Below are 13,066 nucleotides of genomic sequence, written 5' to 3' on the forward strand. Positions count from 1 at the left end.
GTGGGGTAGACCGGACTAGTACCGCAAAGGCTTTGGAAATGAACTACAGCCCTAAAAGTGGGCCAGGATGTGTGTTCTGAATTTAATCAGGTTAGCTGCCTACTAAAATAGAAGATTTAAATAAGAATCATAGTCTCATAATATAACGATACTAAAAATGTCCAGCATACTATCTAAAATTACTCTTCATGCCAAGAACCAGGAAAATCTCCAACTGAATGAGAAAAGACAACCAACAGATATCAACACAGAGAAGGCACAGATGTTAGACTCATCCAACTGGGATTTTTAAGCAGGTGCTATAAAAATGTTCCTAAAAGCAATTATGAATGGTTAAAAAAATGCTGACATTACCAAGTGCTAACAAGGACACAGAATGACTGGTTCTCTCGTACCCTGCTAGTGGGAAAGAAAAATCGTATAGCCACTCTGGAAAATGATTTGGCAGTTTTTATAAAGTTGAATATATACTTACCATGGGATTATGCAATCCTACTCACAGGTTTTTACTTTGGAGAAATGAAAATCTGTATATAGATGTTTATAGCAGCCTTGTTTGTATTAGCCAAAAACTGGAAACAACCCAAGTGCTCTTCAAAAGGTGGATGGATAAACAAAGTCTTGTACACCCATACAGTGGAGTACTATTCAGTAATAAAAAGGAATGAACTACTGATCTACACAATGACTTGGATGGACCTCAAGGATATTATGCTGAGTAAGAAAACCCAATCTGTGAAGTAATAACAAATATGTAGGTCTCTGACCCTGGTTCCTGACACTGAGCCCTAAAACCCTTTTAATAGGGCTGCTAGGAGAATCTTTTGTTCTAACATTTAGTCTTTGATCCCAGCTCCTGATGCAGAGCTCCTAAAATCCTTGTAATTTCCTAAGTGATAAGAGCACTAGGAGCATCTTCTGTTCTAATATTTGGTCTTTGACTCTAGTTCCTGACAGAGTTCCTAAAACGCTTGGCATTACCTGAGTGACAGCAGTGTCTGTTTTAATGAGGTGATTCTTGGTGGGCTCCTGGATGGGGGCTGGTCACCAGAAAGACCAAGTCATGATTACAAGGTTGGAATGTTCAGCCCACCCTCCCATTTTCTAGAGAGGGGAGAGGGGCTGGAAATAGAGTTAATGATCAATGCATGCCTACGTGATGAAGCCTCTGCAAAATTTCCCAAAGTATGGGGTTTGGAGAGCTTCTGGGTTGATGAATACATGTACATGTTGGGAGCGTGGTGTACCCCATCTTCCATGGGAACAGAAACTTCTGCGCTTGGGACCCTTCTAGACCTTCCTCTATGTATCTCTTCATCTGTATCCTTTACCATACTCTTTATCATAAAATAAACTGGTACACATAAGTGCTTCCCTCAGTTCTGTGAGCTGTTCTAGCAAACAATCAAACCCAAGGTTGGGGTGGGTTGGGTTATGGGAACCTCTAATTTGTAGCCAAGTCGGACAGAAGTCGTGGGTAACCTGGGGACCCACTACTTGCGATTGGCATCTGAAGTGGGGGACAGTCTTGTGGGACCAAGCCCTTAACCTGTGGGGTCTGCATTAATTTCAGTTAGTGTCATAACTGAATTAAAATGTAGGACACCCAGCTGGTGTCAAGAGAATTGCTTGGTGTAGGGAAAAAACCCAGACACACCTGGTGTCAGAAGTGCTGTTGAGTGTGGTAGCTGTGTGAGAGGAAAAGAGAAACACCCTGGAGATGTCAGTTTCTCCTAAACAGTTACATTCTGTATAATCCCATTTATATAATACTCTCAAAAGGACAAGAATTATAGTGATGGAGAATGGATCAGTGGTTCAGGGGTTAGGGTTAGAGGGAGGATGTGATTATTAAGGAGTAGCATGAGGGGTGACAGAGCACTTCTATATCCTGATTATGGTGCTTATACACTTCCACACATGTGATAAAATTTCCTAGAAACACACACACACACACACACACACAAACTGGTGAAAATTGAATAAGGCCTGCAGTTAAGTGTTCTAACGTCAATTTCCTAGTTATGGTCATATAACATATCATCACTGGGGGAAAGAATGGTGAAGTGTACATGGGAATTTTGTACTGTTTTTGCCATTTCTTTTTCTAAATTTTTTGAAGATTTTATTTTTTATTTTTTAAGATTTTATTTGTAAGCAATCTCTACACCCAACATGGGGCTCGAACCCACAACCCTGAGATCAAGTGTTGCATGCTCTACTGACTGAGCCGGCCAGGTGCTCCTGTTCTGCCACTTCTCTGTGAGTCTAAAATTATTTCAACATAAAAAGTTTACAAGAAATCACTTCCACTCTACATGTGTGGCTCTCCTGGGGGCTTCCTAATTCCAAATACCTCGAATCACTCACTGAGCCTCATCAGTTTTCCTTCCTTAAAATCTCAGTCTGTTTCTTTTCCCCTTCCACCTTTACTCCCTGGGTGCAGGCCCCTGTTACCTCCTGACTGGACAGCCATAGCTTTTACCGGCTGTCTTTGCTCCCAGTGCTTGCACCCCCAACAGACAACCTACTTGCACACAGAGTCCAAAGGAATTGTATGAGCTTTACTGCTTGTACTGTATCATCACTCAAAAGCTTGCAGTAGCTTTTTACCATCTACACCCTAATATCTAAAGTCCTTAATTTGGCATTCTGGACTGTAGGTATTCTTCCCTCAAACCAGAATTTCCAGTCTATTACTGCACGATCCTTCAAAGAGCTGACATTTGTACTATACTAGTTTGCTTCCTGTTCCTACCCCCACATGCCCTGAACACTTGGTGATGCTTTTATGCTCCCCTGGACCTCTCTGGAGCTCCAGATGACCGTGAGCTGGGCCCATACTTCTGTATTCATGTGATGCTTCTCCTCTGTGACTTCTTTGAGCTTGTTTCTGGGTGTTTATGTTGTATTAGTATCATCTGAAAACCCGTTTCGCAGCCTGACTATGCCTTTCTCTCTTTGGTGTGACAGATTTTTCCAAAATTCAAATTGACTAGCCTGACAGCAACACTCTTTTCATGATTTATTCTAGTCAGTGTACGTTAGGGTCTACATATGAAGGCTACAGAGTGTGAAAAGAGCTCAGTCATCTATAAGGAAAGTACAATTTTAGTTGGTCCTATTTATGCTGGAATGAATATTCATAGCAAACACCACTAATTTAGATAAAGGCGTTAAACATAGTATAATTTAACAATCATAAGACATTCACATATTACTTGGTCTATTTACTCAAATTCTTTTTCGATATGACATGATTGAATAGGACATTTTCTTGTGGTTTTACCAAAGAAATAAATCTTTTTTTTCTTTTGACACCCAGTCATGGTATTATGACTTTGGGCACTCTTCACTACAAGGACGTTCACCATCTTATTTCTTCACTTTGCAGTTATGCAGGAGTTTTTCATATATAAACTATAGCTTAAATTTAGTCTTTACAAAATTAACACCAATTACATCCACAGCAATGATTCATGAGTATACATGGACAAGTATTTAACTATAAGAAGCCTGTTTGCAACAGTTAGATAACATTCTTATGGAATTCTTCCATCTCCAGATGGCACCTAAGCGGTGAAGGTAAATTGTAGTTCAGACATGGCACATGATTCTGAGCTCAAATAGCCTTCTGGAACTTCTTCATTTAAGTTACTGACATTTTCTGTCTGTTATCTTTCTGATGCCAGAAATCTATTATGTATTAAGCTCAGATTATTTAGAACGAGAACTACAATCACTGCAGGGAGAAGGGTTTCCAAAAATAAATATTAATCAGGATACGCATGGTAATGAGAGCCAAATTTTCTAAAGGGTCTTAAAAATGACTAATATGGCTGCCATTTTCATTGTCCTTTGGCATTTAAACTAGCTTCTAATGAACAAAAGATCCCCATTATGGAGAAACTGAGACAGGCAAAGGAGAAATAGGAGTCCCCCCCTACACTGGTCATTTCTGGGAGAAAAAAATACTAAGAATGTATCTAAGAATTGCTTACCTACTCTTTTCTGGGGGAAATCAGGAATAACTAGAACCAAATATTTTAAGCCAAGAATAATTAGAGCTGTGTATCGGAGGGTTGAATGCAGATTTGATAAGTAATATTCTTTTTTTTAAAAGATTTATTTATTTGAGAGAGAGGGAGGGAGGGAGGGGCAGAGGGAGAGGGAGAGAGAGTCTTGAGGAGACTCCACACTGTCCCACAAGCTCAGAGTCCGACGTGGGGCTTGATCTCACGACCCTGAGACCAGGACTGAGCCGAAACCAAGAGCTGGATGCTTAACCTACTACACCACCCAGGCGCCCTGATAAGTAAAATTCTTGACATAGACTCAGGATCCATTGGAATCTCAAAACTGTTCTCTAAAATCATCATCCATGTCATTGCCACTAACATACATTATTAATCTACATTTTAATATATCTTATTTTTGCATAATTTCTAGGGAAGTAGCATGGTGTAATACAATGAACATTCATTTGTTTATTCATTAAATAGTAACTAGTATTTATTGAGCACCTACTATATGCCAGATACTTTCTAGAGTGCTGGATGGAAGTGAACTGACAGCCCCAAATTCCCACTGTTCTGCAGCTTGTATTTTACAGAGGGTAAATAGACTACAAACAAGTAAAATATAGGTATGTCTTATGGTGACAAATGCTATGGAGAAAACTAAGGCAGGGAAGGGGGACTGGGAATACTGATGGCAGGGGGCATTCCTTCTCCCTAATTTTATTTATTTTTTTTAAAGATTTTATTTATCTATTTGACAGAGAGACACAGTGAGAGAGGGAACACAAGCAGGGGGAGTGGGAGAGGGAGAAGCAGGCTCCCCATGGAGCAGGGAGCCCAATGTGGGCCTCGATCCCAGGACCCTGGGATCATGACCTGAGCCAAAGGCAGATGCTTAACAACTGAGCCACCCAGGTGCCCCTCCTTCTCCCTAATTTTAAACTGAGTGGACAGGAAAGCTCTTACTAAGAAGCTGACAGTTAAGCAAAGATCTGAAGGTGGTGAAGGAAGAAGCCATGACTATACCTGGAGAAGAGTGTTCTAGGCAAAGAGCATGACGAACACAGAGGCACTGAAGCCAGAATGTGCCTGCTGTCTGAGGAACCACAGTGAGGCCAATATGTGGGGAACAGACTAAGAGGAGAGTAGTAGGGGATGAAATCAAAGAGGTATTAGGGGGCAAGACTGCACACTGGGCTAAGAAAGAATCACTCTGGGGAGAGGCCTGGTCTGAAGATATAAATTCAGGACTCATCAGAGTACAAATAGCACTTAAGACCATTAAAACTAGATGAGGTCTCCAAGGGCTTGAGTGGAGACAGAGAAAAAGAGGAGCAAGGATGGGTACAGTCAACTTAGTTCTAGGAGTTTTGCTATCTACGGGAACAGAAACTGGAGGGGGTTGTGGGGTCAGGAGGTGTGTGTGTGTGTGTGTGTGTGTGTGTGTGTGTGTAATAAAAACAAACAATAGCATATTAGATTCAACAGAGCCAGAAAAGTGATGATGCAGGAAAGGGATGCTGGAGTGATGTCCCTAAGTAAAAGACAGAGGATCTCACATGCAAAGGAAAGCATTGTGGTAGGTGCAATTAAAATCCTGGTTGCACTACTGACAACTTGCTGGAATTACTGAACTGTAGAATGTCTTAACCAAATAGTGCTCTTTCACTCAAGTCCCAAGTTACATTTTCCTTAAAATTCACTCGCAAGATGGGATAGAGAAAGAATTTTAAAAATCGAGCTTCTTCCTAAAACAGTAAATCCGTATCTAGTTATCTACTGAAATAAAAATAATGTTATGACCCATACAGTCACATCCAAAGGAAAGATCACAACTTTGTGTCATAAACACAGCAATACTTCCCTTGTTCTTATTGCACAGCTTTGGGACATGTGTCGGTGGAGAACAAACACGCCTTCCTCCCTGCTATGTTCTGCCTTAATCTGCCTCTGTTCCCTCTGATGGCTGAATGTCACTAGAATGGTATATTCTCTGCTCAGACATTTACAGAGGCTGTCCGGAAACAGCAAACAAGGTGAACAAAACTCAAAAAAAGTGCCCAGAAAAGAGGTGGGAAGAGTCGCCCTCTAGAGTAATACACTGCTGTCGCTGGAAGTGTTCACACGAAGCGTAGATGGCCACCTATGGGCTCCCGTACCTTAAGCCATGGGTGATTCAGTGCTTCATAAACAGTGATCCTTTCAGCTGGATCCAGCATCAGCATGCGACGGACTAGGTCTTTGGCACTTTCAGAGATATGGCTCCACTGCCTTGGATTCATCTGAAGAGAAGGAGAGGAAAATTCCATAGTTACCGTCCAGTGAGAAGTTAATATTCACTACGATGTAACATTCCTATGCTGTTTCAATGTGAATAAAATTCTCAAAGAACAGAAATCTGATTCTGAAGGCTTGCTTTCTAAGGAAGAGGACAAAGTCAAAAGTCTTTGGTGGTTGTTGCTCCCTCTATGAGATTTTGCATCAGTAAATATCCCTTACATATGTTCTTATTGTCACCTAAGTTATAATATTTTTAATAATTGAATAGAATGCTCATGACTGTAGTTTCTACCTTAGCTAAAGAGACTAGTATTTTGCTCTAAGAAAGGACTAAAATTAAATTTTTAAATTAAAAATTTTAAAGAAATTTTAAAACATTTTCTTTTTAAAAATTGGAATGTGCAGTAATTATGAAGTTATGCAAAGTTCTTAGTAGGATATTTTGGTCACTGTACCTCAATTTCAGTATTTAGGAACAAATATACTGTTACCACAGGCCCTACAAAATAGCCAAATCACTTGTATATTGTCTTCAGTGAAGTTACTTTTGTTCTTCTTATAGAGATGAGAAAACCAAGTCACAAGGTCAATTGACGAAAGTCAAACAAATGAACAAAAACCATGAGTTGTTCAAAAGACATAAGACTTGTGAGAAAGTGGATCTGGGAGGAAAAGAGTAAGACGGCTCCTGGGAAAAAGGGTATGTTTGAGACCAGGAAGCAGAAAAAAGGGAAGGGATGCTTAGGGTTTGCAGTTGGGGAGGTCAGTGGGGACAGGCAGGGAGAGACGAGTAGGGTTTCATTCCTTATTTAATATCAAGAAGCTGACTGACTGGGTGAATTTATGTGAGCTGCCTGGTCCCAGGAGCTAGCGATGCCATGGCTTGAGCCAGAGGAGACCTAGGTCACCTTCTAAGGGAGAAAGATGGAGAATAAAGTCATCACAACTTAAAGCCAAATAAAATCACAGCTTGCATCACAGTACACAGGAATCATTATAGTCGGCCAAGGGTTAGCATTAGACACTTCACTCTGGCTATTGTGAGGCTCTATACTTGTAGATGGGGAATGAAAAATGTTCCTTGTTCTTTTCCTAACAGAAGAGTTCCAAACAATAGTCACTTCTGCTTCTCAGATCTCTTAACTAAAGTGAGTGCCATATTGCCATCATCCTATTAAAATTGTGATCAACTGGTCTGTTTGAAATAATGTAAATGGTTAGATGAGGCTTAGTCTTGTTCCCTCTTCCCCATCCTGGAGCTGATGTGCTCCTTAAAGTTGGAATGATCTGTCCTCGGGGAAAGGGGTTGAGAGGTCATCTGAAAGTGGTGGTAAGATTTCTGAGGTGAGTAGAGGTTGAGAAGTATATGCCCTCATCGTATTTATGAGAGAGTCTGATCCAGGCTTTTCCTCTTCCTTTGGCTGAAAGAGTAGCTGAAATTAATCTGGGAGGTTGAGTTTATAAGGGGAACAAAACAGGACAACAGAACACTCTCACTTCTTTGTATACTAAATCCATGGGTGCTTCGACTCCTGATGTGGAGCTACCAACTGGCTATGTATAACAAAGAAGATGGCACTGCATCTTGTACATACTTTGAGAAATATATTTTTGTCTTTTATAAGAAAGTTCATTGATATTAAATGTTAGCATATATTCCAGGCAAATAGTAGTCTCAGATATCTACCTGAAAAGATCAAGTAAACTAGCAAATGAGAATAAAAAGTTAAAGGAAAATCATGTAAGACCACCAGTAGTTGATAAACTATGACAGTTTTTAAAAGATGCCATCAAGATTTTCTTGAAAATGCCCCCAGAGATCAAGGATTTTGCTCATAGTTCTTAAAGCACTGGGGTGATGAAACTATATTTTTGAGGTTGGCTTCAAAATAATCTGGTCGTATGTGGAATATAGATAAAACCAGATTGGCTAGATGTTGCTAAGTATTGAAGCTGGGGGTTCACTGTACTGTTATTTCTACTATTTTTGTTTGTTTGAAATTTTCAGTAACAAAAAAATGTAAAAATAAATGCTGACAGAATCACAGCACAGTATGTGTGTGTGTATACATACACACATAGGTATGTATATATATACATATACACACATATGTATGTATATATACACATATACACACACACATATATGTAAGGCCCACCAGGTTTATCACTGATGGTAGAGATGGATCTATACTTCAAACGAAGCTGCTGAAAATGTGGGGCTTTTGTATAAAAAAAAAAAAAAAAAAAAAAAAAAAAGCCGTGAATCCAAGTGAGAGGTAAGGCTAGCCAAGTAAAAGAGTAAATAAGTTATTAACCTCAAGGCTTCAAACCTTCAGGTGCAGAAATTATGATATAGCTGTTACGTCCATCTGACTTACTATAATACTAAGAATGGGGGTTTAAAAATCATTTAATTTTTGGCATGTGTGAACGGTCCAAATTTCTTACAAGGAAACAAACAAAACTATCCAATGCTTTAAAAATAGAGAAAATCAAATACCAGAGGCCGTTGGAACAAAGCACATTGTCTTGGAAACCAGGAAGTTAGCAAGTGAACTAACATAAAGGAAGATTCTATTATTAGCAAATATGTAGCTCCAAAAGGCAGGTGGGAGATTTTAATATATGGTACCATGTCAGAAGTCGCTGGGTGGGTAAAATGAGTTCATAGGAGTGCTTAGCACAGTTCCCGGCACATACTAAGTGCTATGTGTGAGGCAGCTATCATTACTGCTAGCATTATTATTATGCTGGTGCATAGCTAATTGTGTTTGTTTTCCTATGTTAAGTATCTGTGATTTCACTTGGCCAAATTCGACCAGAAAGCCATGGCCACGCATTCCTCAGAGCCACTCACAAACTTCCAGGGATTCGAGGGGGAGGACTACTTACAAGCAGTTTCTGAGATATTTAGTTACCTTGGAAGGATTGATTTTATTCTCCAGTGGCCAACTGACTCTAAGAGAAGCAGAAAAACCTATATTTCAAACATCTTTCTCTGTTAACAGAGTTTGTCCAACCAAAATAAGAGGTAAACCTGCAGGCTCTTATAAGCTGGTGATGCACAAGCCTAAAAATGAAAGTGTAACTCATTTTCACCTGCTCACCTCTACAAGTTTCACTTATGGTTTCAAAGGACAAGGCTACAACCCCGAAGCTACTTCACCTTTCATTTCTCCCCCCTCCCTTTTCTTCAAGTCCCTTATAAAATTCTAACATTAGGGAGGAAATGAACAGAAAACTTAACAGGTCTCACAGTTTTGGAGTCTGGTGTTACCCGAACCTGTGTGTTTGGTTTTTATGTTGCCAGGCATGGTTGAAAATGAAACAGTGCTTCTCTTGAATAGAAAGTCGGGGTTTCAGTAATATGGGGCAAAAAAGAACTTCCCCAACATAAGCTGTGCCGAGCTGGTATCCAGACACACACTCCCCCATGTTTCCCATATACAGCATTTGATTCTTCGGCCATACGGGATGGTATAGGCCATGGAGTGTAAGAGCTGGGGCAGTGAGACCGACCTTAAGCTTATTTATTTCCAAGCATACCTTAGGTCTTTTTGGTATAGCCACTCATAGTGTCAGTGACGAATTTTTAATTTTTTAATAAGGAAAGTAATAATATACTAATCACAAGTCTGTGAATAGTCTGTGCTGTTTCCAATCCATGGTAGCCAAAGAAGAATAGGAATGTTTAAGTCATACCAAAATGGCTCTATATTATATTATGAGATGCAGTTGTGATCCTGGCATTTCAATTTATCCTGGAATGTAAGTGGCAAATTTTTCAGCTGTGCTAGCTGACTACGTAAAATGGAACAACATGCGTGGCAAAGCAAAACAAATAAAGGCGGATCCTAACTATATAATAAAGAATTACTGAATCACTGGGATGAAATTTCCATTTTCACTTTACAAATTAAGCAAAAAGCTTTAAAAATGAAGCCCTTTCCTCAAATTACACAAAGAAGGGCCAAAGAAGTTTATTTTCCAGCTGAGCCTGAAGAGGAGGTTTGGTCACCACACAGAGAATGGATACTTTTAAACCTGGGCTCACATCTCTTGTGGACACCTCACCCAGGGTAAAATAAAAGGTCAGATTCTATTATAATAAATTCCAAGGGTCATTCCAAATTCTTTCCCTGAACTAGAATTTTATTTGAAATAAGTAGGGCACCAGCCAATTTCTTCGACCTAGCCAAATGGGCAGTTTTGCTAGAATGTATTGATGGTAAAAGGACTGGCTTTGTGAATCTGAGGGCCCATGACTCCTGAACTGTTGACTTGAACGTACAGATACGGTATCAAAGAGGACTAAGGTCCCTGCTTTCTAGCCTAAACACAGGGTTGGGTTCCAAACACCTGGGACAGAGTTTGGCCACAGCACAGACAGAGGGGGAAGGCCATGGTTGTTTTAAAGCCAGTCTCCTGTCTTCTGCCTAGATGACAGTGCAGCTGATAGTGATTCTGAAATTTACTTGAGGCCCATACTGTCTCACAAGGCTAGGGGTTCAATGGTGTCAGCAAAGAACTTTTCTCTGACTGGGTAACTACATGACAATCAGGAAGTCCAGACAGTAACTTCATATTTTCCAGAATAATTTAATCTCAATGTAAAAATAAAACGTTCATAAAATATTACCTTATATTTTCCTTTAATAATGCCTTCAAACAATCTTTCCTTGGTTCCATAAAAAGGCAAGCAACCACTTAGTAGGATAAAAAGGATCACGCCACAACCCCAGACATCTACAGGTTTTCCATAAGGCTCTCTTTTGACGACTTCTGGGGCCATAAAATGAGGTGTTCCAACACGTCCTACATTTAAAACAACAACATCAAGGAAAAATGTTTACATAAAATGGCCTTTTTTTTCTCATTTGAAAACTGAAAATAGAACAATAACAGTCTGAAGGAAAAGTTTAACAATATAAATATTCTCTTACTACCTCCTCCCTCCTCCATAAAATCAAAGGGGAAAAAAAAAGCAGAAGGAAAAAAATTATCTAATCACTTCTTGAAAATACTGAGCCCAGGATAGATACTTTGTCTTCTTCCTCTTTTTTTATTTAAAGATTTTATTTTTAAGTCATTTCTACACCCAACATGGGGCTTGAACTCATAACCCTGAGATCAAGAGTCACATGCTCCACCACTGAGCCAGCCAAGCACCCCGGTACTTTGTCTTTCTAATACTGGTACTGCCTATTTCATTAAGCAGGGTGCATGGTACTTACCTATTTCTTGTTTAATGAAGTTGTTTAAATTTTCTAATTTTCACGTTTGAAAATCACTAAAAATATAGAGTAGGGGCAGGGGTGGGAGGGCAGGAGAAGACATCCATGGAGAAAAAGACTATTTTTGACTGCCAAATGGAAAATCTCAAAGTAAATCTAAAGCGGAGAACTTTTATTTGGAATATGACCCAGAATCTGAAATCCTGTTCAATTGATTTTAGGAATTGACTGTAGCAATTAAGAATGCTTAGTAATATTCTCTTCTATAGGATTTTTAAGCTTTCTCTGAATGTTAACATTTGGCAGGAACGACAGCAGACACAGGACATAAACCAAAGCAAAGTCATGAAGCTCCTTTCATTCAATCCCCTTTGGCCTCCATCTTCTTTAAAGAGTTTTCTCCCACCCCCACCCAACAATGTTGGCTTTCAGGAAGGAGTCTGATAGCAGTTATTTGCACACTGGTAATCATCTTTACCTCAGTATCCCTAAGGGAGTCTTTTCTTCTACTGTAGAAGAAAGGCTGTGCCCTGCAGGGAAATAACCATGGAAGGGGCACTCCCCACCAGATTCGGCAGCTCGTCTTGTGGGCAGGCCCCAGCCTTCTCCCCCTTTCCTCCCTCCTTCCCCTACCCCTTCTCTCTCATCATACTGAGTCCAAGGTAATTGTTACTTTGAAGACTGCACAATACTTTACCTAGAGCTCAGAATTGTGGTTTAGAGTTTAAAAAAAAAAAAAAAGAAAAGACAAGACCTTACAGATCTTCTAATCTAGCTAGAGAAAATATACCATAAGGTCCAGTTAGTGACTGTCAAAACTTGGTTGGGATGGTGAAGGATAAAGCAGCTCTTAGCTTGTGTACTGGGGATATTCCTTTGCTTTGGATCATTATGGTTCCTCTCTTCCCACATAATAGGTTAACTTTGGGGTTCAGAGAATGAAAATATTTTCATTTAAAATGTGCAGTAGACCAGTGGAAGCTGTACTGGTTAGAAGGGAGGATTTTTATTCCCCATTGCCTCATTTTGCTTCCTCTGGTAACACAAAGAAGGTCAAACGATGAGAGCTAAGCCTCGTACTTCATTAACAGCCTTGGTCAGAGTGGGGCCACTGGAGAATTCGCCTTGTGCTGATAGCAGGGGCTGGGAAAAGCAGGGCAAGAGATCAAGGTACCAGTGAGGGTGCGGGTACCATGATATTTTGAAACTCAACTTGACTCCTACCACTTCCTACACAAGAAAGAGCCAAACAACTCAAAAAGAAGCTTCTCTCCATTTATCTGGATCGAAGACTACTCCACTGTGGAGAATTAGTGTTCATCCTTAAGGAACATACATGTCTTTTGGTTCAAGAATTTGCTCAGGGATGATGGAGGAAAGAATATATAGGAATGAGCTTTTTACAGTATTTTGTGCAGATCAGTCAAATGTAAAGGACTAGAGTTAACCTTTAATGTACACCAACCTCCCTGGACTCGTTGTTTGTGATAGCTTGACTTTTCCTTCTTTGTGGTCACTTGATTTTTATGA

The 13,066-nt window shown here is 39.9% G+C and overlaps 1 protein-coding gene across 8 annotated transcripts in view; it reads right to left on the minus strand.

Annotated features, from left to right (window-relative positions):
* Positions 1–13,066, minus strand: part of CASK (calcium/calmodulin dependent serine protein kinase) — a 344,800-nt gene that overhangs the window by 116,293 nt on the left and 215,441 nt on the right. For all 8 annotated transcript variants that reach the window (XM_064573940.1, XM_064573938.1, XM_064573945.1 and 5 more), the window contains exons 7-8: positions 10,942–11,117; positions 6,179–6,301 (exon numbers count right to left, since the gene is read on the minus strand). In XM_064573940.1, the coding sequence (XP_064430010.1) occupies positions 6,179–6,301; positions 10,942–11,117 (299 nt within the window). The remainder of the gene's footprint in view (positions 1–6,178; positions 6,302–10,941; positions 11,118–13,066) is intronic.

This window comes from Mirounga angustirostris, unplaced genomic scaffold (assembly GCF_029215605.1).
Source record: "Mirounga angustirostris isolate CCGP_5_RB_7025 unplaced genomic scaffold, mMirAng1.0.hap1 SCAF_11, whole genome shotgun sequence".
NCBI classification, from domain to species: domain Eukaryota; kingdom Metazoa; phylum Chordata; class Mammalia; order Carnivora; family Phocidae; genus Mirounga; species Mirounga angustirostris.